This window comes from Neofelis nebulosa, chromosome 12, assembly GCF_028018385.1.
Source record: "Neofelis nebulosa isolate mNeoNeb1 chromosome 12, mNeoNeb1.pri, whole genome shotgun sequence".
Classification (NCBI taxonomy): domain Eukaryota; kingdom Metazoa; phylum Chordata; class Mammalia; order Carnivora; family Felidae; genus Neofelis; species Neofelis nebulosa.
In genome coordinates this window covers 91,523,892-91,551,305 of record NC_080793.1, presented here as the reverse complement: position 1 = coordinate 91,551,305, position 27,414 = coordinate 91,523,892, and the positions used below count along the sequence as shown (strand labels likewise).

Genomic DNA, 27,414 nt, shown 5'->3' with positions numbered 1-27,414 from the left:
AAGAGGCAGAAGTGTTTCGAAAAGGCCTACATGAGGTTGTGAATCTTTGCCATGACGGTTTAAGATGCAGAAGTTAAATCCCGGGAACTGCTAACCACCAAGAGAGGCCGTATCTGGGGGACACTGGCCAACTCAGATCCAGTTTTCTCTCCTCACGAATGACAGTGGGAAGTCCATTTGTGGGGGCAGAATACTTGAGCCAGAAGGGACCTCACTGCCATGAGTGTAAGTCCTTGGTTTTCAAAGGGGGACTGAGGCACGAGGGAGCCTACCCCAGGTGGTCAGGCGAGTGGGAGTTGAGAGTGAGGCTCCAGGGTCCTGATGGCTCTGGGCTGAGAGTCCAGGGACCCCACCACCAGCAGCTGAGTCCTAACCCCGCACTCTCCGTGCAAGGCATGGCTCCAGGGCGCGTCCATGGGAAATGTCAGCCTTTCCCCTGTCCCGTGTCCTGTCCACACAGCCTACCCGGGACCACGTGGGTCTCGAGGGTGGACCATGATGGGATTGGTGCCCTTTTAGGAAAAGAGACTGGAGTTCTCTGTGCATGCACACATAAGGGCAAGGCCATGTGAGCACCCAGCCACGGTCCTGCGCGTTGGGGGTCAGGGCTCTGCCTTCTGGGGACACCAGGGACCAAGGGCTTCGTGAAGGTGCAGCCCCTCGGCTCTCTGAAACCTCACATGATGACAAGGTTTGCCGTTTTGAGAAATTAGTCACAGCCCAGGTCTCCCTGAAAAATGAATTTGTTCAAAAAGGTAAACAAAACTTCTTTTGCAAAATTTGTGTCCCCCTTCCCCCAAAGGAAGGACCCAGGATCGGTGGGGTCCAAAGCATATACGGTTTGAAGATCTTCTTTTCTTTTTATTTTTTTTGAGTTTTTTTTTTTTAATGTTTATTTATTGGTGAGAGACAGAGAGAGATAGAGCATGAGTCGGGGAGGGGCAGAGACAGAGGGAGACACAGAATCCGAAGCAGGCTCCAGGCTCCGAGCCGTCGGCACAGAGCCCGATGCAGGACTCAAACTCACGAACCACGGGATCATGACCTGAGCCGAAGTCAGACGCTTAACCAACTGAGCCACCCAGGCGCCCCTGGAGATCCTTGTTTAAAAAAAATACAAAATATATTTTTAGAATAAGAAAAAAATTGCAATAAATTACATTTTTTAAAGCGGGAAATACAGTAAACATACAAAACTTAGAAAACCGTAACGTAACTTTTTACTCAACTGCCTGACACATCTCAATAGTGCCTTTTATTTTCTACATTTTTTCAACTGTGCAATGCTTGATCGCCTCCTCCGTGGACAATAGTTTAGTAATATTATTTCCCACGTGTGGAAAAAAGAAAAAACGCAGTCCTTCCTCTGGGTTTACAACTCATTATTAGTAAGGCGCGCACATTTTCGGGATCATTGTCGACTTTGGGAAAGGACGTTGGAATGGAGGAAGAGTGCTCTTCTCTGGTCATGGTTAAGTATCGTTTATACATCGTACAAAACCCTGAGGCTGTGCGGTCACATTGCTGGGCCCTGCTTGGGCTGGATGGGCCTCAGCTCGTGGTCCAGGCAGCATGGAGCCCGGGCACCTGCACGCGTCCCCCAAGTACACATCACAGGGGCCCAAATGTAATGTGCGATGCCCTTCATTTCATCACGTAAAGTATTTAGAAAGAAAACACTCCAAAAGTTCCATTTCCTGCAAAAGGAGAAAAGTAGAATTCTCGCTTTCCTTGTGTTTAGTAGGCGGGTAAATATTTGATCATTTGTGGCTTAAAGTCCTTTTAGTTCTTACAAAGCCGAGAGCAACTTCAAGGAGACCTTTAAAATACACAGATGAGGGGCGCCTGGGTGGCTCAGTCGGTTGGGCATCCGGCTTCAGCTCAGGTCATGATCTCACAGTTCATGGGTTTGACCCCCTGTGGGGCTCTGTGCTGCCAGCTCGGAGCCTGGAACCTGCTTCGGATTCTGTGTCTCCCTCTCTCTCTGCCCCTCCCCTGCTCCCACTCTGTCTCTCTCTCTCTCTCTCTGTCTCAAAAATAAACACTGAAAAAAATCTTTAAATAAATAAAATGCACAGATGGTGGCTCCCTAAATAGTTGAATTAATGTTACAAAGAACAAGTAATATTTCAGATTTGTCAGGGGACTCAGCAAGCCAGGAAATCGCACTGCATTTAGAAGCATGCTGTTCGGAAAGAAGCTATGGAAATCGTCATCCTTGCAAGAGAATGTTCCTGCATTCCGCCAGGTACGTGCCAGGCACTGTGACAGGGGCCATGGAGACTGACCAACAAGACTGATTCCGGCCCCGCCCTCGCCACGACACCCAAAGATGTCACACTGAGAAAGACAGACATGCCACAAAGGGTGTGGGGCTCCATCGGTCACGGTCGCCCCGTGTAACCGAATGGCGCTGCTGACACCCAGTACGTTCTTTATTTTATTTCTGTGCACCTGTCCATTGCCCCTCAGTCGCACCTGTTCTGAACGCCGTTAGTGCAGGGATGGCCTGCCCCCATCGTCACGGGTGCAGGGCTCACAGCAGGGTCTCAGCGAGCCCCGTCCTCCTAGGGAAAGGGACATTGAAAAGTGCCCTGAACAGTGAGGAGAAGGGAGTTAGGGCAGAAAGGGAAAAAAGTGCAGAGTCTCAACACTGTGGCCTGGGCGTGGCCTGGCCCAGAGCACAGACTGGAGTGACAGCCAGTCAGAGAGACAAGGAGCCCCTCCTGATCCAAAGGGGGGCCTCTGAGCAGGTGCAGAGTAGAGGTGTGGCTTGCCCTTTCCAGCCCCCTCAGAACCACTGATCCCCCTAAGTGCCTCGCATCTGAAATTCAGGTGGCCCCTGACAGTCCTCCCCTGTCCCCTCCAAGGAGAAACACACAGTGTACTCAGAATCATTCTCATGTTACCAGCTATTTCCAGGTAGATTGTGATGCTTCCGTTATTTTCTCCCTTCCCTTCCCTCCCCCCGATATCCTCCCATCACACCCTTCCCGTCCTGCTTGTCCCTCCCTTAGGCACACACGCACGCCCCCTCGTGCCTCTCACATTCACGGCTCTGTGGGAGTCCCTGCAGAGAAAGCAGTCAGCAACGTGCATTGAGGGTCCAGCGAAGGCTCGCCGCATTCTGTGCACAACTGGGGACGAGGAGGTTCAGTGACAGTGGCCGTCTGAAGAAAAGACTTGCGTCCGGCCAGAATCGGGTGTGCAGCTCAGAGCTGAGTGGCCTTTGTCTAGTACGGACCCAAGCTTGGGGATACCAGATGGCGGGCCTGTTGCCCTTGAATATTAGATGATACCTTGACCAGTGTTGTGCAGTCTCCCAGCAAGGTGGAGGCCTCACTTTGGAAATAGGAATCAGTGATGCTTTTATTGTTTTTTTACATTTTTTTTAATGTTTATTTATTTTTGAGAGAGAGAGAGAGAGACGGAGCACGAGCAGGGCAGGGGCAGGAAGGGAGGGAGACACAGAATCCCAAGCAGGATCCAGGCTCCGAGCTGTCAGCTCGAACCCATGAACCGCGAGATCATGACCTGAGCCAAAGCTGGACGTTTAACCGACTGAGCCACCCGGATGCCCCATTAGTGATGCTTTTCAATGCAATTACGACTCATTGCCATTCAAGAAATACACAGTCACAATATGGCACGTTCGTCAGAGACACTGAGATGGCTTATAAGGATGCACGCTTGTATTCCCTGTGAACAAGGAACAAATGTGATTTAATTTGCCTCTCTGGCCTCAGATTGCTCAATGACACAACGGGGAAGGAAGCTGATGTTTTGTCTGAGTTGTTACGGAGGCGAACAAGGTACCGTGCACGGAGTTAAGCCTAGGTGGTCGCCGTGTGTCTGCTCCCTACAACCATGGAGTCTTTTCTTCCATCAGTTCTGGAAAATATTCAGCCAGTTTTTTCCTCAACTGCTACTCTCTTTCTTAGCATTCGTTCCTTCAGAGGCTCCTGTTAAACATCTCATAGACCTTCTGAATTCATCGTGTGTATCGTTTCTCACGTTCTGTCGTCTTTTCTCCATGTGCTGGCCTGTGTAATGTCTTTGTGTCCGTCCTTCCAGTTCACTAAATGGCACTTCATGTGTCTAATCTGCTTTTAAACTGAACACTGTTTTTTTTCCCCCACCAATGACATTTTTTTTTTTTTTTTAATTTCTAGCAGTTCTCTTTGTTGTGGTGGTGGTTTCTCTAACATTCCTGGGCATGTGTAGAGTATTTTATCACTTGGTCATATTTGCAATTCCACCTTTTTTATTCTTTATTTTTAGAGAGAGAGGGAGAGAGAGAAAGAGAGCGAGAGTGGGGAGGGGCAAGAGGGAGAGAGAGAGAGAATCTCAAGCAGGCTTCACCCTCAGTGCCGAGCCTGATGCAGGACTCAGTCTCACAACCCTGAGATCGTTACCTGAGCTGAAATCAGGAATGGGACACGCAACAGACCGAGCCCCCCAGGCGCCCCACGACTGCCCCTCTTGTTTCCTTGAACACTTTGTACGCAGGGAGCTCAACCTTCCAGTGATCGGTGACTCCAATATGAAAGTCCTTAAGGGTTCAAACCTCCGTGTCCTCCACTCTCCTTCCCTCCCTGCCCTCAATCTCCTAACTCATGTTTCCGTATGTCTTCGTGATCTTTTCGAGCTCAGTTTGATCGCCATGCACCTGTGGGAATCCTGAGCCTCCTGTGTCGGGACTGCTGTCTCCCAGAGCCTGGGAGGATCTCTTCTTCGGGTCCGGCGGCCCCGCTGCCCTGTCCGCGGCAGGGCCATAAGCATATTTGCCCTTACACCAAACCCACATTTTTGTTGTCGCTCTTCTTATTTACTGCCCCCTTTCCCCAGCTCAGGCTCCACCTCCCTTCTTGTTATATACTTAAGTTTGAAAAGCAGGGTGTGGGTTTAGGAAAGCCCTTGCCCTTGTCCGCTGATGAGTGAGATCGGGTGTGGCTGGCCCCCAGCCCCACGTGCTGCAGTGACCGTCCGGTGCCCCCATCAGCGGTCAAGGGACACCACGTTGTTTGACACGTGTGGCTCTGTGGGTCCGAGTCAGCGTCGCGGCACGGCCTGTCTAAAGTAAACGTTCAAAGGGCTGTGGGCTGATGGCAGTAGCAGCCCGTTGATCCGACCAAGGCGCCCGTGAAGCTGAGAGGAGGGGCATGACCCGGTTCCACGGGCCGGGGGAGAGACGGAGGCGTCAGATGCGGACCCGCGTTCCGTGCCAGTCCTGCTTTGCATGGAGCGTACATGTGCCTCCTTTCGCTATGATGCAAGGCGACGGTGCCCGGAAGGTGCATTTCCCTGCGTCTCTTGCGGACCAGGAGGGCGCCAGCCCTCCAGCTCTCCTCTTCCGTGGACGGTTGGCCCGAGGTCCCGTCCAGCACGTCACTACCCTGGACGGGAGGGGCGAGCCCTCCCAGTCTGTCCGGACAGCCCGCTCCAGCCACGGCCATCGTCGGGTACACACGGCCACCCCAGCCCTCATCTCCTCCAGCCAGCCACGCTCTGTGGCTCTGTGGCCACACAGGAGGCTGTGCCCTGCTGTCCTGTTCTGTCTGCCGCAGACATGGCACAACGTGTCAGGACCTGGGTGGCAGACAGGGGGGTGGTCCTCCCCTCCCTGCCACTGCCTGGGCATTGCCAGCACACAACCCCTCCGATCTAGGAGGCGTCGGAGGGTGGACAAGGGGGCAGCTGCTCCAGGCCTCCACCCCACCCCCCACCCCCCGCCACCCCTCCTGGGCCAAGGGCTTGGGCATCTGGGAGGGGCAAGGCCAGCCCAGCCCAGAGCCTGAGACACGCAGCCTGGGAGGCGGGGGGCTCTCCTGCCCTCTGCTGCTCTCCGACCAAGGAGAGTCGCCGTGCGACAGCTTTGCGGCCCGGCTACAGTTCACAGCACCGTGATAGCAAAACACGAATGTGTTGTCGGCTTGCTTCTTCCAAGAGACCCACAGGGGAAGAGACATTCTGGGGCTTCCGCGAACGTGCCTGAGGCTGGCTGGCCCCTAGCGCAGGAGAGGAGCTGGGAGCTGAGGCTTTGCCCCCCCTCTTTGCGGGGGAGGGGTCAGTGCCACAAACCTGGTGGGGGTGCTGGGGCAGAGCGAGCTTTCTGGGGGAGCAGGAGGGGCCGCTTCGGCTTCCAAACCAGTTTTCCGCGCGTGTTAGATTAAAAATAGCCCAGCCCAGGATCTGCCTGAAGCCAGCAGATACCTCACAGCTGCCGGCCGTTAGCGTCACCGGGCCTCTGGTCCTCGCCACCTACAGAAGTTGGGCCTGTGGGTTTCCTTCTCTGCCCTCGTTTCCTGCCAGCTGCCATGGGGTGGGGGGGGGCCTGTCAAGCAGCTTGTCTGCTGCCCGGCTGGCTGTCACTGCCGGGATCCCCGTGAGCTGGCCACAGGCTGCCTGGCTGGAGCTCCGGGACAGAGGGACTCTGCTTCAGGACCTGTGCCCTGGGGCTGGGGGTGGGGGTGGGGGTGCCGATAGGGGGTGGGAGGGGGCCGAAGGAGGTGTGTGCTTTCGCAGAAATCCCTTGTCCAAAAGCAAGACCCGCCGTATCTCCTCCTTGCGCCAGATCTCTCTTTATACTGTTTTTCTCACGAAACAGAAAACACACGAGTGAGTGCATCGCCGTGTTTAGGTGCAGATCCGTGAATACTCACAAAGCAAACACCGCCAGGGGAGAGAAGGAAAACCAATGTGGCGGGGGGCCCGCCCCGCTCACAGCTCGAGGACACCACTTCCTGGATTCTGGTGTCCGACGTACCCTCAATTTTTTTTCTTCTTCTTCGGTTTTATCACCTAGGATCTAGGTGTGCACCTCTAAACAAACCATTTGCTCTTGCCTGTTTGGGAACCCGTGCACATGGAATCGTGGCGTGTGTTTTATGCTCCCGGGAGTCCCCTGTGGTCTGTGTCATTGCCATTCGGCCGTCGGATTGTTCTGTGATGTTGCGTCGTGCGAATACCCCAGAGTTTACGTACTCATTCTGTCTGCAGTCAGTGGACCTGTATTTAGGTTGTTTACGGTTTGGGACAATCACGGATAAAGCTGCTGTAAACACACCCGCATACTTTCCGGGCACAGGGGGCATCAGTTTTTTTTACCTAGGAGTGTGGATTTCTGCTTCCCAAGGACTGAACAGGTTTGAGACCCATAGAGAGTTCCAAGCTGTCTCCCAAAAGTAGATGATCAGAATCATACTCCACCCAGCAGCATGGAGGGCACCTGCTACCCTGTTTTTAGGCAGCACTTGGTATTATCAGCCTTTCTCACTTTGGCCAGTCTGAAGGGTGCCCAGGGGTGTTTCCACCGTGGTCTTACTCTGCGTTTCCCGGATTATTCTGGTCCCACCATCCCCCCATGGCAATCTGCCATCCCCCGTCTCCATTTTAACAAGCAAATTTCAATCCGGGCATCGGGCAAGATGGAGTGCTGGAATTTAGGCACGAATTCAGAAAACCGGAGTTTGGATCCCTTTTCTTGCTTCCAGGACCCTGAGGTCAAAGATCTAAAAGGCTGTAAGTCAAGGAGAGTGCTGTTTTGGAACAGCCCATGGACATTGTCCTCCCGCGGTCTCCTTTGGTATGCGCATGTGTCAATTTTTCACGCTCAGGGTTCATTTCACCGAGTTCTTCATCCCTCCAAACCACCCTTTTTGTTGGCCGCGGGTGCTTATGGAGTAAAATATGAGCAGTCCCGCATTCCACATTATAAAAGAGCTTCTTATAAAGAAGACTCCGTTCTCCTCCTGTATGAAAATAGGTCTTACCCCTTCTGTGTGGTTGTTTTTTGTTTTGACAACAACGAATAGGCCTTAGCCGGCCGCGGGGCTGTGAAGACAGGTTCACGCCTGGGGTGCTGGCGGCGTGGCTGGGTTGGGAGGAAGGAGCTGTTCTGAAGGTGCAGAAGGTTTCAGAAGGGGGGTCTGGGTGTGTCCCTGCACCCGCACCAGCTGCCCAGAGCAGTGGGGTGTGGAGGCCGCCCGGCCAACATGCACAACCAACTGTGACTTGGTGAGAAATGTATTCTTAGAGCAAACGTCCAGCCCCACCCGGCACACAGCTCGGCCGTCTGTGTCCACTTACCTTTGGGGATCAGTCCACAGGCGGGAGAGGGGGACCACACGTGTTTCCAGCGCCCGTCTCGGGGGCGTGACCTCTTGCAACCGGAAGGAGGCGTCCGAAATTTTCCCAAAGCACGGAAATCCCACGCAGCGTGGCACAGTCACTCGAGCTCTTCCCAAAATATGGTGCCCTGGGGCACGCTGCGAAACGTTTTGGGGGCTTAGTTTCCTCGTTGTGGAAAATGCCAGGGCCCCAAAGACCCTGGGAAGAGGGGACCCTCGCCCCCTCCATCTGTGGTCGGGAAGTTTCCGACATAAGATGCTTCCCAGGCACGTCCACGCTGCACCCGGGGCCGGGCCGGCCGGCGGTGCTGCGGCTTCTGGGACTGTGCCCCAGACGCAGACCTCGGGGAAGAGAGGCCAGCGCAGAGACTCTCCCTGTGCCGTGGGTGCCCTGTGCTGGTGGCCTGCCTGGGCGGCTCCCCCAGGTGGACGGAGACTTGCCCACAGAACCTGGGCTCCCCCTGCTGCCCACCCAAGGGTCCGGCCGGGCCTCTCTATGCGGGGGGGCCAAGCCCCGGAGCCCAGGTCGGGCACTGCGGGCGGCACATGGGGCAGGTGTGGGTTTGACGCGCCGCCTCCTGTCTTGCAGGATCCGGGACAGGAACGACAACGGGTCTTACGCCTTGTGCCTGCTGCATGAGGGGAAGGTACTGCACTACCGCATCGATAAGGACAAAACGGGGAAGCTCTCCATCCCCGACGGGAAGAAGTTCGACACGCTCTGGCAGGTATGGGCCGTCCTCACGAGGGAGAAAGCCCACCTTTCAAGCCCAAGCCTACCTGGGTCCTGGTAGGGGCTCCTTTCAACCCTCAGGTACCTGGAAGCCTGGGCCAGGGGTGGGGATGTCAGGTGCATGAGGCTCTGGAATCCAGAAGTTCCGGGCACCATGGAGGGCCCCCCTGCCCCCGCCGGCCACCCCGGAGAGCTGTGCTCAGAGGTGAACAGGAGGCCATGCCTTGGGGACTGGGAGCACTTCTCGCTCTATATAAAGCATCGGGTGCTTGCTCGCTGCAGAAGGAGGCTCTGGAAACGAAGGAGACTCAGAAAGGGCAGCGCTCCCTGGGTGATTCAGGATTTTTCAGCTCTGGTTTGAAAAGGGATTCTTTTTCACCCAACCTCTAGTAAACCCCAATATGGCTCATAATTCGGGAGACACACAGGGACCAAGGAGCAGGGAATCGATGCCATCGCACTTTCCAGCGGGCGGAGGTGGGAACACACTGCTTGTTTTCATTTCCATCACAGCGACACGTGGCCACGGCCATGGCCGTGGCCGTGCTGCACACATCACTTCATCCAGGCACCCTGTAATCTCCTGGGTCCAGGAGCAGAGAAACCCCAGGGACTCTGCTGGCCCAAGTGGCCACCACACGGAGCTTTCATGGGTGAGGAACGCAATGAGGGTTGTGTCCACGTGCCCACACCCCAAACCTCACTGGTGCCAATAGCAGCAAAGGGCTCCACTCAAAATCCATCTGTTTGAAAACCGGCAGAAAGGATTCTCATTCCTTGAAAGCACAGTAACCACCACCTAATGTATTCTGGTTCCTAATGCTGTGGCTGGAAAAGAAATACCTCTTTTCTGAATGCCGGGGGTTTGGGTATTTATTCACATCGGTCGTAACCCGGCATCATCTGCCGTGTGGCTCGTTAGTGACCACGGGCTCTGCTTTAACTCATCAGCACCAGTTTGAGAGAGCGTTCAGCCTACCAGATACGAGTGCCCAATGCAGCTCAGAGATGAGTAGGGGACGTTGCTGGTGGGTATTAATTCCCACCAGCGTTTCTCACCTCCTACAAGAATTGTGGATGGTGTGCACATAAGGGCCCCGGGTCTGTCCTCCAGCATGACTGCTCGGGGGCCCCGGTGTCATGACCAGGACATGGCCACAGAGCCGTTGGACTTCTCCGGGATGACCATTTCCTTTGTGTGAGTTCACGCACAGTGCCAAGGTCAGCACACTGGCTCATCCCAGCATTAACCGTCTCTAATTGTTGGAGTTTCTTCCCAAGATTCTACCCATATTTGTGGATTCCTCCAGCATGTCAGCGTCCAGCCCTAGCTAATATCTTTCCCCGTGTGTGTTTTCTAGCCCTTGGGCTTAAGAAAGAGCCTCAGCACTGCCTTCCATTTTGACAGGTGTGATTTCAGTGTTTTTTTTTTTCTTGAGAGCCACGTGAGAGGCCGCTGTTCATGGATCCCCCCCCCCCCCCCCCCCCCCCCCGCCCAGGAGCCCAGAGCTGTTTCCCTGGGAGTTGGGAATTGCTACACTTGGCTGGACTGGCTTACTTTGGGGACGGAGTCAGCAAACCAGGACCTAATCTGGCCCTCAGACTGTTTTTGTATAGTTATGGAAGAAGTGGTTTTTATACTTCAAAGTGCTTTTGTGTTTGTTTGTTTTTTTAAGAAAGGACTGTGTGACAGGGAAAGTGGCCTGAAAAAAGCCTAAACTATCTCTGTCTAGCCCCTTGTAGAGGAAGTTTGCTGACCCCTGCCTGGGAGGGAAACGCTCATGTGCAAGCCCACCGTCCAGGCACCCTGGTCGGTACAGTGTCAGAAAACACAAGATATTTGAATGACACTAGAAAGATGGACAGGCACCTCACTGCTGGAGGGACCTCGATACTGTCAGCCCGAGGACACGCTGTTACATTCAATGGAGCGGACAGAACCTCTGTGTCTATTTCAGAAGCGTGTTAGGGCTGGTCTCGTTGAAACGCCTGCTTAGAGGTAGATCTTACAATAAAAGACGACGCAAAAAGAGAGTTGCTTCCTGGAAGGGTAAAATATATTTGCTCAGGGGCGCCTGACTGGCTCCTTCGGTAGAGCATACCACTCTTGATCTCGCAGTCGTGAGTTCAGGCCCCACCTTGGGCATGGAGCCTACTTAAAAAAAAATTACAGATACAAACATTCACCCAAGCAGGTAAGTTTTGAGGGGAGATTCAAGAGCAGGGTCCTTAACTGGAAAAGGTACCAATAAACAGAGAAGGAACAGATACCAGATATGAAGATTCTAGGTTGTCTGAAGAGATGTCTGTTTGAGAGAAAATATGAAATACCAAGGCTGTCTTCTTATTGTGTAATTTTGATGAGATACAAGTAAATCTACTTGCCATTAATTAATTTTTTAATGGGCCAATTGGACATGATGAGTCATGGTTTTCTGGGAGCTGTTAGCCAAGGATGGCCACATTCTGTCAACATAAGGTCATTCTCTAGAAGACCCTGTCCTGATGACCCAGCTCTGACATCTTCTCCCTGAAACTTTTGGGCTGAATGACTTGGTACCCCCAAAGCCTTTGCCCACAGCCCTTGTACAGCATTAACCGATGACTAATAGTATATTGTGATTCCTTTACCTGTCTCTCCATCAAGAGAGGAAGCACTTCAGGAATAGGAAATATGCCTCATTCATCTTAGTTTGCCTTTGGTCCTGCCTTGGGGCTTAGCATGAATGACTGAATAAAGGAAGAAATGTTAGCATGCTGAATTCGTTTTTATAACATCATACGGATGTAAGAGAAATAAATAAATGGAGCTAGCTATTGAAAAAAGAAGGGAGGGAGGGCTGATGGAATGGATGGTTGGATGGATGGGTGAATGAATAGATGGATGGGTGGGTAGATGGGTGGATGGGTGAGTGGATGGATGGGTGGATGGATGGGTGGGTGGGTGGATGAGTGGATGGATGGGTGGGTGGATGGATGGATGGATGAGTGGCTGGCTGGCTGGCTGGGTGGGTGGATGGGTGGATGGATGAGTGGCTGGATGGGTGGATGGATGGATGGATGGATGGATGGATGGATGAGTGGCTGACTGGCTGGATGGGTGGATGGATGGGTGGGTGGGTGGGTGGATGGGTGGGTGGGTGGGTGGGTGGGTGGATGGATGGATGGATGAATGGATGGGTGGATGGATGGATGGATGGATGGATGGATGGATGGATGAGTGGCTGGATGGGTGGATGGATGAGTGGCTGGATGGGTGGATGGATGGATGGATGGATGGATGGATGAGTGGCTGACTGGCTGGATGGGTGGATGGATGGGTGGGTGGGTGGATGGGTGGATGGGTGGGTGGGTGGGTGGGTGGGTGGATGGATGGATGGATGAATGGATGGATGGATGGATGAGTGGCTGGCTGGCTGGGTGGGTGGGTAGATGGATGGATGGATGAGTGGATGGATGGATGGGTGGGTGGATGGGTGGATGCAAGGGTGTGGGGAGAGTGAGGTCAAGTCCAGATGGGAGGTGGCATGTAGACTTCAGTCCAGAATCTGAAGCCAGGGGGAGGGGCCATGGGAAGGGAGCAGGATGAGCTCCCAAGGAAGCACGTTTTATTGTCCTCGAGCCACATTTAAGGTCTGAAAGGGGAGTCAGCTGCCCTAGGTGGGATTTCTCCATTTCCTGCCTCCGTAATGCATGGCTCTTACTTTCTTCTTTTTCAGCTAGTGGAGCATTATTCTTATAAAGCAGATGGGCTGTTAAGAGTTCTTACAGTTCCGTGTCAGAAAATTGGCGGGCAGACAGGTGAGTCCCTGATGTTGGAATCTCTGTGTCTCAGATGTTGACAGCAATCAGCCTCGTGTTCCTTTTGGCCTGTCCCAGGTTCAGGTGGGATGAGGACTTACTTTTACAGATCAATAAAAAATGTCGGATCAGTCCAATTAATCAAAATGTAGCCAATAACTTTAACCTTAGAAAACGGACTGATTCTAACTACGTGGGTAAGAAAGGCGAGTGAAGAGAAGACATCGAAAAAAAATGGCGCCCCAGGCAGGACAGTTGGACAGTCAGGCTGAGTGATCTGCGGGGGGCAGGGAGGCGTGTTGCGGGTTTCCCGGGACTTAGCCCTAACCGACCGTGCTCTTTCCACCCAGGAAATATCAACTTCGGAGCCCGGGCGCCCCTCCCAGGTCCACATCCTGCAGTAAGTGTTACCAGAACTGCCCCTTGGGTGAAGAGGCCATATGTTAGTGCAAGGTTTAGCACTCAAGGGTAGAGGTGACTGTTGCTTTTGTCACCTTGGTAAACTGCGACCGGGGGGGGGGGGGGGGGGGATGTCAGCTAGAATCAGCCTACTTTTAGTTCCAGGCCGGCGGAGGTTATTTGTAGGTTAGACTGGGACACCCAGTGTTAAATCAGAAGTACGCCCCCTGGTGGATTCGGGAGTGGTAGCCTCCCGCTCTGGCCCAGCCCCGAGCCATCTGTGTGGAGCCGTGTGCACGATCCATGAGATCGTGTGCGTGGTCGCTGTAGTGAGTCTGGGGTGCAAGATGTCTCACTGAGCCCGCCCCCCCCCCCCCAGCTCTCTTGGTTAAATCATCGTTCTCAGAAGATTCGACCTTTCAGGAGAGCTGGTCTGGCAGTAGCTTAGCAGAGGAGGTTTGGGGAGGGGCTGGGATGCTTAGCTGCATCAGACGAGGAGAAGCCCCTAGAGAAGGCAGGTACTGGCCTCTCCCTCCATGTCAGTAGGAGGTGAGAATGTCACCTGTCCCCATGTCTCCACGTGGGCTTGCCCAGCACACGCCCCTAAAGAGAGAATCCTGCCAGTCTCCTACCTCCCGACTGTTCCAAGCTGACACACAGGTTTATACTCAAGACAGGACTGGGTCCTGCTCCTTTTGGGGGACCTCGGTGTGCACCTTAGGTGTCCTTTAAAGTATAAAATTCCCCCATCCTGAGTTGTGTGCTCCACGTCTCCCGATTTGCCTGTTAACCCTTAAAAAACAAAATCCACAGAGAATAAACGTTCTGCCCCGGGTAAGGCCCGTTGACGGCTCAGGGGCTGTGTCTGTGTTGAAGCAGCGAGGCTCTCTGGGGCCAGTAGCCGCCACTGGATGGGGCGATTAGGAATTTGCTAAAGTACCAGTGAACTTTGGCCCCAGCATCTAAAATATAGCACCTCTGTGGAGTGATCATTTTATTTTACGCTTTACGCGGCTCCTGGGCCTGGAGAGTCTACTGGAACATGTGTGTTCCATGAAACAGATTTCGCTTCCTCTGAGATGGGTGAGGGCTCAGGGCTGAGAGCTCATAAAAGAACATCAAGCCTGTATGTAGCCACGCATCACCCAATAGCTTCAGGACATTAGCCATTCTGGAAAACCTTTTTATTAACTGGTGAGACACATACAGGGAAAAAAAAAAATACATGCCCTACGTGTCCTAATCTGGAATTTCCACAAACACCTTAGAACCAACACCCCAAGATGTAACGGAATTGGGCACCATCTGATTTATTCTTTAGAATGATTTGCCTCGAGTTTGTGATTCAGTAATCTATATGATACAGGAGCTATTTAACGTAACAGCCCTGATCTTATAGCTCTCCATGGGAACTGTTACCAAAATATTTTTCCCGATCCTTCTGCTCACGTGGTGGGCTTCTCCTGAAGCCTCCCCAGTGACCCAGTGTTGCGGTGCTGAATCTCCTAGCGGAACGTGGAGGGGGCTGGCGGTGATCATTGTAAAGCAAGTCGAAATAGTATGTCATGTAAGGTAGCCCGTGTTTGTTTTCTGAAACATTTACTATTCCTCTTTGCCGTTATGGTTTCTAGACATGGTCAGCGGGTGGAATTATCTCAAGAATCAAATCATACTCCTTCCCAAAGCCTGGCCACAGAAAGGTGCTAAAGCGTCCCCTGCTTGCGGTCCTTGACTGAGTGGTAGGACTGTCCCGTACGCAGCACCCCCGCTCCGGTGCCCGCTGGCCTCCGCGTGCGCTGCCCTGACCCCCCCCTCCCCCCCGCCCCGCTGCTCTGCTCTCCTGTCTGCCGTGTGCAGCCCCGGTCGGCAGCCCCCTCCCGGGCCTCCTGTGCTTTCCTTGTGGGTCCTGGTCACTGCCACCAAGTCCACGCCGCGAGCGTGCCCTCTCTGCTGAATGTGCGCTTGAAAGTCATTTGGGTCAACGGGGAAAGTGGGAGCCTCGTGTCGGAAAATCGTTTCAAAGTGAGCCGCGTGACTTTGTTGCCAGAATCCCGTGTTGCAGGAATGGGAGCCGGTCGCACAAATCACACGCTGCCGGGAGGAATGCCAGGGTTTAGCGCCTAAGACGGTTTATTTTGTGGACACCAAGTGCGACGGCTGTCGGCTTCCAGCACGGAACTGGAGGTAGAATGTGCATGAAGACAGACATGGACATTTGAGGATTAGAAATACCTGTTTTCTTTATGGGGCAGTAAGGTTGACATAGGAAGGGGTTTTATATTTGGCTGTGTGATTGGATTAGGAGGAAAGAAGCCGAATTATTTTAATGATTTTTACTTATAATGAATCATCTCCATATATATGTGTGTGTGTGTGTGTGTGTGTGTGTAGATACACAGACATATAGTATGTATTGATTGCTTTTTGCGCTTTTATCATTGGTGGTAGAAAATTCTTTCATTACTAATTCTTTCCACGTTCACATCAATTGGCATTTTCCCAGACATACAGTTGGGCATCAACACAGGATACAAGTTGGCTACAGTACTTGCTAGAAACTACAGAAACGAAAAAGCATAAAAGTCCTGAGATTTCGTTTAGGAGGAATGTTCCAAGCGGGCCATCCTACTGAAGGCATTCTCAGTCGCGCTGACGGCAGGTCAGAGGGGGGAGTTGAGCGTGACGTTTGATGAGCTGAATGAAACGGAATGGCTGTCTGAATGTCAAGGGCCCAGGAAGCGTGGGTCAGCCCGCAGGAAGACTCAGCTAGGAGGGGGCAGTGCTTTGGGTGGGTGGGGGGGGGGGTGCTACGTTCGAGGCTGCCTTTGCTAAGGGTGGCATTTTAGGAGTCGGGGACCAGGTTGTCAAGGTGACACATTCTCTGTGTCCAGTGCCCACTTTGCCACACCGCTTGGCGTTTACTAGAAGGTCCCAGGACCGGCATGTGATTGAGGCTGTGGCCCTGAAGAGGTCAGCGTCCCCCATGCTCCCCAGCACAGCTCTCCCACTGCCGCCTGCTGGCCCGCGTGGCCTCAGCATCCGCCCCTTCCCTTGGGAGAGGTCTCCGCCTGGGGGCTCACAGGCCCAGGGTCCAGCAGTGTTTCCTGCTGAAGGGGCCAGATGGCACCCATCAACCGAGGTGATGCAAAGCGGATTCTGCTTCAAGGTGCGTGTTCATAATCACAAGCTGTAAGCTTTCCAAGGCTGTAATTACAATGTAGTTCAACTTTGCGACCTTGCTACCGGGGTTTGATGGTCAAACACAAGATTCAGGAGTTTGTAATCGGACGCCGCCCCCGACAGAGCTGCGTAGAAGAGCTCGGGGCAGGATGCGTGGCATGCATGGTGCCCAGACCCCTTGCTCGCTGGCTTCCGTGGCCCCTCCACGCACAGGGCCTGCCTGTCTGCCATGGGGGATCCCCTGTAGACGTGGGCCACACCGCCGGTTGCCATGATTTGTTTATTCATGATCCCCTGTATGGTGGCCCAACCCTATGTGCCAACACACAGCCCCCCAACCCAGGTGCAGCCCCAGGGATGGGCGGTTTCACTGTAGACAGACAGCGTTCTTGCGTATCTTTGTTACGTGGTTCCTAAGTGCACCACGCAGGGTTCAGCCAAGGGAGCGTGACCAGCTGGAGATTTGTGTACAAAACAGACACACACACGCGTACATACATATTTACATACACACACATCTCTACACACGTGCACTCACATACGAGTATAGGTTTGTCACAAGGACTTGCCTTATGCTATTATGGGGGCTGTATATGCGGGTCCTGTGTCTGTAGGGCAGACCGTCCGTCAAGAAGGGAACTTCAGGAGCAGGACGGAACTCTTCGGAGATGCTTAAAGTTGTCGTCCGCAGCCGGGGGTCAGTCCGCCCTCCACCTTTCTCTTTTTCTCTCTTGGCAAAGCCTCAACTCTCCCCAAAGGACTCTCAGCTGATTAAGCCAGGCCCACCCATGATAATCTTAAATTAACGAATTAGGGATTTCAATTACATCTGCAGAATCCCTCCATAGCAGTACCAAGATGATAATTTGATTCAATAATGAAGATTACAGCTCAGACTAGCCACACTGACACATCAATAAGCTATCACCCCAGGAAACAGTAGCCCAGCCCTGGGAGGAGACAACTCACCCCCACCCCATCCCTGTCCCAAGCAGGCTGAAGCCAGCTTAGTCACTCATGGTGAATAAGGAGAGATCTAGAAAAGACGCAGTAGATCTTTACACTAAAGGAATGTGTCTCCTCTTTTTTTTTTAAGTTTTTATTAATTTATTTTGAGAGAGAGAGAGAGAGAGCAGGAGGGAAGAGACAGAGAGAGAGAGAATGCCAAGCAGTTTCTGGTATCTGGTGCACACCCCGACGGTCAGTGCAGAACCCGACTCAGGACTCGAACTCACGAAATCGGAGACTATGACCTGAACTGAAAGCAAGAGTTGGACGCTTAACCAAAAGTTGGGGCCACCCAGGCACCCCAAACATGTCTCCTCTTCTTAAACTATTAATATATATCACTAAGACTACCTAAAATATCTGTAAGACTACCTAAAAATAAACACATGCATGGATAAGGAACATAATATCATCAAAGGAAATAAAAAACTGGGAATAAGTATTGGTAATGACACATGTGTAAGGCTAAGATCTTTAATATATAGAAATTCTGTAAGTCAGTAAAAGTTTTAATTAACAGGCTAACGGCAGAGGATGTCAGTAGGCAGTTATTAGTAAAGCGAATATATTTGTATTTCTCTTATAGGGAAAACATAGGAAAATGTAAACAGGGGAAGCCGCTCCATTTCATAATGAGAGATATGCCAGTTGAACCTCTGGTGCCCCATCACGTCCATCTGTGAAATGGACCCAAGTAAAAAGTTTGATGGCATGGTGTGGGAGGAGGCTAATAAGCCCTTCTACACTTTGCTGGAAGCGATACAGCCTCGAAAAAAAAGGTCGTTTCATAACATCCACCAGAAATAAAAGCACATGTGACTTCTTGCCTGCAATGTTATCTCTAGGTGTGTAATATTCTTACATGTATGCACAACCACGTATATGTGAAGGTGTTTACTCCAGCACCGTATAACTGACAAAGTCTGAAAACAATTTTAAAGTCTATCATTGGGAAAGAAACCAGTTACAATAAAACTCACACTGTGGGAGACAGCTGAGATCTAGAATTGTTTCCAAATACAGCATTAGTTGCAAGTGACGAATATGTGCTGATAGAATATAGAATGTTCTGGAAGAAATACAGTAATAACGACACCAGTAAAAGCAGTTGCTGTGGGAGTACGAGACAGGGCTGTCAAGGAGAGTCCTGTTTCGTTGTAAACCCTGCTGTGCCTTTTAAAATTTGTACCTCTTGAATTTATTTAATAATATTTTTAAAAAGGGAAATTAGAAAGAATTTCTAATTAGAATTAGGATTAGGAGCTAATTAATCTGGGGCACCCGGGTGGCTCAGATGGTTGAGCGTCCTACTTCAGCTCAGGTCATGATCTCACAGTTTGTGAGTTCGAGCCCAAGTCGGGCTCTGTGCTGACAGCTCAGAGCCTGGAGCCTCTTCAGATTCTGTGTCTCCCTCTCTCTGCCCCTCCCCTGCCCACCCTCTCTTTCTCAAAAATAAATAAGCCTTTTTAAAAAAGAAACTAATTAATCTGATTAATACTATGAAGATACGTCTCTGGCAAAAAAAAAAAGGCTATTGCCTATTTAAATTTATAACATTTTTGAAATATCCATTGATTTTCCCTAGATGCCAAAGATATCAATAAAGAAGCATTGTGTGATTTAAGTTATGGATTAAATGTATTTTAATCGCTATTCAGAAATATGTTAGGAGAGCTGGTATTCATGTTTTTGTAAATAGAAGAGGAATTTTCTATTCGTGAAGCAGTCAGGAGGAAGCATTTAGGGGAATTATGTCAGATACCCCGTCTGGTTAGCTAAGGTGCAAATGATGCTCTTGAGTTTGTTAATTTGACCAACATACATAGTTGTTTTTAATGATTCAGGCACAAAAAGTACATGTCAGAACTTGAATTAATTCTAGCATGTGGGTGGTTAATGAAAAGTGTGTTTTGACTTGAAAAAGCTTGTTAATCAGATATTAGAGATGTCCTAATAAAAACTTAGGAGCAGGGATATTTTAAAATTTTCCTTAGAGGTTAGGAACATCTTCATACCTAAACACGGAAACAAAGTCAAATTTACGAATGCAAGTATGATTCACCCTCTCCCCACCCCTCCACACACTTGCTTTGAAGACTGGAAATCCTTAAATGAACGAAGCCCCTCCCACTACCAGATACCAGAATGTTCCTCATGTTTCGCTAAGCACACAAACGGAGAACCAGCAGAGTCTGAACAGCAGCATTTTAAAAGACAGCACCCCAGCCTCGTGTCACCAAGGCGCGTGCCCTCAAAGCACCACACAGCATTGACGTTCACCTCGGTGGAAACGTGTTCCAGAATTTCACATTGAAACCCGTGTTTCATGCCAACCTCTGCACTGGTGTCTGGGGTATTTTTAAGGCTCATATTTAAATACACAGTTCACCGGGGCTGAGTTGCAAGAGGGAAGGAAAGGAAAGAGGGGTTGTGGAGTCATACCCACTTACATGGTAACGCCGAATCGGTGACCCAGACCCGTGAGAAAACGTGTTTCCACATCACTGTCAAGGGCCACATTGTGGACCTCTGCTCCGAAGGTGAGAGAGGATCAATCGTGAGGTTCAGGTGTCGGTTGGCGTGAATTTGAAGCAGACTCGGTATCGTTCCGTGCCCTGGCCGAGGAAGTGTGCCTTCGACCGCGGGTCCCTGCTCCCCACTGGGACCACCGTCATGCCACCAGAGACCAGAGCCCCATCCGCAATGGCTCTGAGGCCTACAGCCCCTTCTTAGTCCCTGCAACGGTGACACATATGGGGCCACCTTCATTACTGCTGTGCCTGACTGCAAAATGTCTGTCAAGGAGTCTAAAAATTAAGGTCTAGAAATGGATGTTAGGACACAGCTCCAGACACACGGGTCAGGAAGCTGGATTACCTGTCGGCGCTGTGAGGACAATGTATGTTTACTTGTCTGTTCACTTCTGAATCCCCAGCTACACATCGGCTCCCAGAGAATATTATGCTTGCGGTCAAGCCCGGCCAGTGAGAGATGGGGGATTCGAATTTCAGACCTAATCTGGTCTTATTTTTGTTGTTGTGGAGTGACCTGTTTTCACCTTCGTGCGTAAAACTTGAAGAAAAGGCGCAAGTTGGTCTTTGGGACGCAGAACACGCAGGGACCTAGCGCCATCTAGTGGTGGCCGGCGGGCCTGAGCTCTGTTTGGAACGTCCGCAAACACGGGGAAAATGCACCTGCCGAAATTTCGTTTACACCTTGTTCTCTATGCAGACAGGGCGCTGATATTGATTAGGGCGGAATAAACCACCGACACAAATCAGAAAGAATAATGATAAATGATATAATAGGCCCACAGTATGTTTTTCACTAAATTAAAATGTCAAGTTGTAATACTCATCGATACTTTTATAACTTAGCATCCTGCCTCAGAGCCCATTCTGTACAAAGTCTTTGAATTCTTTTCAGCTGTGAACCCTCGATCCCAGAGGGTGTTGAGCGTTGTCCTACTAAGTGGCGTATCCATTGAACACTTCAGGAGACAGGAAACTCGTTTCACGTCTTTACACTCGTCACAGTGTCACTGCCGCCCTGGTAACTGACACGACAGAAAATCTCCCATTTCTTCCAAAGAACATTCTCCAGAGTGTCATCCCCTGCCCCCCCCCCCCCAGTGAGGATGAGGAGGACCTGGGGGCCCAGCCAGGGAGCAGATGTGGTTAGTGAGTGTCCTGTGGGGCTCGGTCAGGCCGTGAAGGCTCGTAACAGAGTGGTGGTCCACACGGCCTCCTCGGCTGAAAACGGGGGCCTGCCTGACCTTCCAAGGGAGACCCCAACCCGGGTCCTTACTCCAAGGCAGACCGGGGGTGAGCACCACCCTCCCGATGTCACTGTGGCCGTCACTGGTGGTCCGCACCTGCTCTTGGTGCCCTGGCGTCCCTGTCACTTACACACCCCCACCTCTGCTGTCCAATCCTTCCCCATGGGATTCACTTGTCGGGTCACTGCCTTCTGCCTTTAATTTGCGAAGTCCACTGCTCTGAAGAACATTCGCTCAGGGTGAAGCAGTTATAGCCCCAGGATACCGCTCTAAGGGTCACAGGGCAGGTCTCAAGGTCAGGAGAAGGGGTGCTGGTGCCCTCCCCTTGCCCACGACGGCGGGTCCTCGTGTCAAAGTTTTGTCTTTGGATCTCAGTTTCCCACCTGCAGCCAAGATCAGAGACGTTGAAAGGTTAGTAAATGTAAACCTAAAAGAAGCTTTTTTTTTTTAATTTTTTAATGTTTATTTTTAAGAGAGAGAGAGTACAAGCAGGGGAGGGGCAGAGGGAGAGGGAGACACAGAATCTGAAGCAGGCTCCAAGCCCCGAGCCATCAGCACAGAGCCCAATGCAGGGCTCGAACTCACAGACCGTGAGATCATGACCTGAGCCGAAGTCGGACGCTCAACCGACGGAGCCACCCAGGCGCCCCTAAATCGTTTTTAAATCACACTGACTCATTCTTCACATCTCCCAGCTTTGAGACATTATCTTCGTTCACTCATTCATTCACTCACTCATTCACTCACTCATTCATTCATTCGTTGGTATGTGTTTGGCACATTTTTATGGAGCACCAGTGGTGGGCAAGACGAAGCTCGGGTGTAGCGAATGCACGACTGTGCCTTACACAGTTTGCACCCTCGACACGTGGTGCCTCTCCTGTGAGTGCGGCGGGAAGGCTCAGGTAGTCGGAGGAGAACGTGGAGCCAGGACCACCGGTTGACATGTGAGAGCGGGCGTCCCGTAGCCTGTGGTCACCTGGGCCTTTGCCACTGCAAGCGGTGGGCCCGTGGTGCTGGGTAGTCAGCATGAGCAGGGAGGTCAAGGTTTTGGAGACAAGTGGCCGAGACGTGGCCGCGGTGCCTTGTGACTCTATTATCGTACTTGTGGTTCCGGGTCCTGTGGTGTCAGGAGGGCAGGTGAGGACGCATTGTGTAGCACAAAACAAGTGGCAATGTACAATTAAGCTTGATGTCTCCGTTTCTTTAAATTTCTCCAAAATCTGGCAGTGTTTCACTTCTTCGTGGCCGGTGTTTGGGCGCCGATGAGGTTCATGGGTGTGTAAGCCCCTACTCAAGTCACACCAAAGCAAACCAAAAAAAGAGTTTGAATTGTGATTTTTTTTTCCACGAACCAAATTGACCAATTGACCCTTGTTTTCAGTTGAGGGGGTGGAGGCGGCCAGGAAGACTCAAGATGGAGACTTCCAGGAGGGAAAGTTTATAGGGACGTAAGGAGTAGATCATCCCCACACCCTCTTATTTCATAATGCAAATTAACGCACATCAAATAAATAATAATAAGAGTCGTTGCCATTAATAACGGCCAGCAAACCGTTTTCCGTTACCTGCTCGGAGTACTGGGCAGATTTCCTTTCCTTTGGGTTCGGAAAACAGGTTCCCCCCCCCCCCCCCCCCGCACGGAGTCTGTGATTATTGTCATTATTAGCAGCACTGGGCTCTGGCCAGCGGCAGCCGCGTCCCCATGGGACCAATAGCTCACTGGCTGGTTGGTGCCCCCACTCTGGCATCTCCCCCACACATAGCTAGATCTCCCTGGAGGGTAAGATACAGGCAGAAACTAGGACTGTGTAGACGCTTTGGAGTCAGGGAGGGCGTGGAAACAGCTAGTAGATATTCACAGTTTCTTGTTTCTTAATGTTTATTTATTTTTGAGTTGGGGAGGGGCAGAGAGAGAGGGAGACACAGAATCCGAAGCAGCTCCAGGCCCTGAGCTGTCAGCACAGAGCCCGACACGGGGCTTGAACTCACGAGCGGTGAGATCGTGACCCGAGCTGAAATCGGACACTTAACTGACTGAGCCACCCAGGCGCCCCTCAGTGTTTCTTCTTAAATAACTTTAATAGGACATAAAAGTGAAAAGAAAGAGTTGAGCCAGGAAGACAAATCCAGCGGATCTTTTGATAGGCAGAAACGGGATTGAAAAGGGTCTGTGAGCGGGGACCCCATGAGCGAGCTCTGCTTAGCCTTCGCGGGGTCCAAACAGCTGCCCGAAGAATGAGATAAGCCACGTGGTTTTTTTGTCTCTCTTCCTGATTCTTTCGTTTGTCTTCTCTGCGTAAGTTCAAATGTGATTCTTTGAAACTACAAGTAACTGTGCAGATCAGTCCGACAGAGCACCCGTGAAGGAAAGTGACCTGCTGTCGTCTGTGTGCTTCAGGCCTCCACATCCCAAGGGAGCCGGCCAGAGAGCGCCGTGACCTTCAATCCATACGAGCCGGACCGCGGGCCCTGGCCCACGGACAGAGGTGAGAAATGCACTCGTGGGTCACCGGCCATTCACTGCACCACTGTCGCGCCGGCCCGACTTAGCGGTGGCTCAGCGTGGGTGACGCTGCTGGCCGGTGGCCGGTGGCGGGTGTCACCTGCCTGGGACCAATGGTGTTCTGGGGCATGAAGAGGTCTCTGAGGCCTCCCTGTCGGGGACACGGCCTCACGGAAAGCGTTCTTCCATGCTGCTGCTCCAGAAGGGCTCGTCCGGTAACCCCGCCAGTTCACGGCTCTAGGACCACGTCCTTGGAAGGGTGTGTGTGTCTGTCTACCACCAACACGCTTCAGCAGAAGGGGCGGTGACGCGGGGCTGCTCCGGACGGAAGGGATGTCTGGGTGGCTGGAATTCTAGCCGCACTGAGGGAAGTGCAGGGGCCCTGAGGCCACAGGAGGGCCCAGTTCACGAGGGCACACCACACCCTCCGTGAAGCCCGTAGCCCTCGGCCAGACTGGTCGTCACAAGTGGGAACCCTTTCCGGGTTCTCTGTGTGACTCCGGGTTATGTTTTTATCGGTGAGCTTGGTCAGTCCGTGCAATGCTACAGAAACAAGCCCCAAACTTAGCAGCTTAAAATGGCCGCGGTTGTCAAAGGGTCTCCTGTGGGTCAGGGGTTTGGGCACGCCGGGCAGGGGGGAGGCCGGGGCGAGGCTGGAGCACGCGGGCCGGCCGGCATCTCGCCCCTGCTTCGTCCAGGGGCCTCCGCGGCCGTCTCCTGGCGGGGGCTGGCCTGGGCTTGCTCACAGCGTGGAAAGCGTCCGGACGGCCTGACGCCTCGTGTGGTGTCTGAAGCTCGAGAGCCATGTCTCCAGCCAACAGTGCAGATGGTTTCTGGTCCTTTACAACCTCGCCCAAGTGTATCACAGACGTCCCTTCCCATATATTCTGTTGGTTGACGTTGACACAGTTACAAAAGCCACTGGGGGCCGAGGGGGCGTGACATAGACCTCACCCCTCAGTAGAAGGCGGGTCAGAATTTTTACATGAGGTGGGAAGGCCTCCCTCCGTCATTGCCCCTGGCATTGAAAGACCCTTTCTCTATGCACATTCGTGCAAGAATGGGGTCGGGCCCGGCGGGGAAGAGGGGCTTTTCACTGCCCCCACAACAAACTGGGAGAGACTGTGCTCACTGGCGCCGTAACCGCACGAGGTGACCAAGGTCTGGAAAGGGGAGGTGGGGGGAGGGGCAGGAGGCCGGGGCGGGAGATGATGGGAGTTTCACCGGGGGTCCGGCCCCAAGCTTGTGTTTTCCGGACCGCCCTGCAGACGCCCAGAGAGAGGCCTTGCCCATGGACACCGAGGTGTATGAAAGCCCGTATGCGGACCCCGAGGAGATCAGGCCCAAGGAAGTCTACCTGGACCGCAAGCTGCTGACCCTGGAGGACAACGAACTGGGCTCTGGTAACTTCGGGACCGTGAAGAAGGGCTACTACCAGATGAAAAAGTAAGTCATGGCTGCAACACCACCCCGCACGTCCTCCCGCGAGCAGACCTTCTGGGAACCACCTGTAAATGCACATCCCAAACACAAATACAACCCGGCACAGCTGAATCCGTCTTTGTTAGCAAGTCCATTCTTGTTCACTTCTGGTACAGTTACAATGCAAGCATCCATTGCGTATGGGAACTACGCAAATACTAATTACCTGTGTTAGTTAGGGTGGCGTGAGCGTGCCTTTTAGAGAATTAGAAGGTAGAAACAAGCAAAATGTGATAAAAGTAGAACATCATATTTATGCCCCCCAGATACCACTACTGTTAACTAACAATAGTGTGTGTGTGTGTGTGTGTGTATTCAGTTATTTTATCTTATTTGATAAATTGTGTCCTATTTCTCTTACCCATAAAATTCCTGATTACAAATATCATGAGTGAAATGACTTATTTGCTTTTTCCTACATTTTCAAATAACAGCACATGTCATACGATAATTAGAATTGCTGGGTCGCTGAAATCGCCGTACGTGACTTGCTCTTTCGAAGGCGTCCCACAGAGACGGTGCAGTAAAGATACTGGTCTGTATGGTCTTTCCAGACACACCGTATCTCTGAATGTGCATGTTGGCATTAGTGTGTTAACTGATAATCAGGTTTAGCTGTTAGATATGATTTTAAATTGAAGCCATTTTATCAATGTGTTTTCTTATGTAAGTAGATTTACATTATTCGAGTGTCAAGAATCTTCAAGTGCGAAAGCACACACAGAAACTCTTGCTTTCAATATCGTTTTATCAAAATCGACTGATATGCTCATTTGAAGATACATGTACGCATATCACAGTTATTTGTGAAATGAATGTAAATTACCCTGTATTAAGGCATAAATTTTCTTCACTAGTTTGTGACACTTACATTCCTTGCTTAATCAAATACCCGAATTAACATAGGCATAACTATAGAGATGTAATTTCAGCTAGAGGATTTGGGGAGAGGAGAGGCCATGTAGGTCAATTTAGGGCAAAATGAGGTCTTCACAATAGTGAGTCTTCCAATCAATAAACATAACCCATTTTTCCACTTACGTGGCTCTTGACTTCTCAGGTTTCTCTCAAGTAGGGTTGTTTCATTTTCTATATAGAGTGTAATTTTCTGTGTAGAGTGTTGTTTCCTGTGTAAAGTATAGCTTCCTGTGTTGAGTGTAGTGTCCTGTGTTGAGTGTAGTTTCCTGTGTAGGGTATAGTTGCCTGTGTGGGGTGTTGTTTCCTGTGTTGGGTGTAGTTTCCTGTGTAGGGTATAGTTGCCTGTGTGGGGTGTTGTTGCCTGTGTAGGGTGTAGTTTCCTGTGTAGGGTGTAGTTTCCTCTATAGGGTGTTGTTTCCTATGTAGAGTATAGCTTCTTGTGTAGAGTGTAGCTTCCTGTGCGGGTTGTAGTTTTCTGTGTAGGGTGTAGTTTCTGTGTAGGGCATAGTTTCCTGTGTAGCAGTCTTGGATTTCTTCTTGGATTCATTTGGAGGTATTTAGTATTTTAGATGTTAATATATATGCTATAGTTTTTAAAATTTCATTTGCTAATCCAAGTGTTGCTTGGATGTGGAAATAGAACCAGTTTCACCTCTTGACTTGATCATCAGCATCCTTGACTGAATTCATCTGTTACCCCTCAAATCATTTCTAGTCATTTATCGGTGTATTCTTTGACCCGAAATGTGTCATCTGTGAATAAAGACAGTTTTATTTCATCCTGTCTAATCCTTATGCTTTGATATTGCTTTCTTGCCTTGTTGTATTAGCCCAGAATTGTGCCTCAATGTTGAATAAAACTGGAAGTAACCTCATTTCTCATTCTTGATTTTGTGAAGGGGGATACTTTAAATATCTCGCTATTAGGTTTCTAGCTGCTCTTTATCAGATTAGGAAAGTTTCCATCGGTTCTTACTCTCTGAGAGATTTATTTTTAATCATGAATGTATATTACAGTTTACTGAGCACTTGTTTTCCTCTGCTGAGATGACCTTATGGTTTTTCTCCTTTATTGTGTTTACATGGTGAAGTACACTGATTGATTTTCAAATGTTAAAGCCACCTCTCATTCAGATGTTAAAACCAACAAGATGTGGAACACACACGTCTTGTTTGTGAATTACATACTCATTCTACCTTTTTCATAACTCACTGAATTTAATTTACTAATACTTCTCTTAGAATATTTGCATTTATGTTCATGAGAGATTTCAGTAGCTTATTTTCCTTGGAATTTCTTTGCCTGGTTTTGGCATCAGGGTAATGCTGGCCTCATAAGATGAGTTGGGGGCTTCCTTCCTCTTTTCTTTTCTTGAGGGGACTGTGGGTGTTTTTTCTTCCTTAAGAAAGGACGGGTTGGGAAGAATCAAGAGATTTTTGCTGTTCATTTTGATCCCTACCTCACGTCGTATGCAAACCC

At 51.0% G+C, this 27,414-nt stretch overlaps 1 protein-coding gene across 2 annotated transcripts in view; it reads left to right on the top strand.

The window, feature by feature from the left end:
- Positions 1–27,414, top strand: part of SYK (spleen associated tyrosine kinase) — an 85,872-nt gene that overhangs the window by 40,431 nt on the left and 18,027 nt on the right. Inside the window, exons 4-9 of one of the 2 annotated variants that reach the window (XM_058693256.1) lie at positions 8,719–8,857; positions 12,582–12,663; positions 13,014–13,063; positions 14,694–14,762; positions 23,430–23,517; positions 24,803–24,980. In XM_058693256.1, the coding sequence (XP_058549239.1) occupies positions 8,719–8,857; positions 12,582–12,663; positions 13,014–13,063; positions 14,694–14,762; positions 23,430–23,517; positions 24,803–24,980 (606 nt within the window). The remainder of the gene's footprint in view (positions 1–8,718; positions 8,858–12,581; positions 12,664–13,013; positions 13,064–14,693; positions 14,763–23,429; positions 23,518–24,802; positions 24,981–27,414) is intronic. The other variant, XM_058693257.1, reaches the window with a different exon arrangement.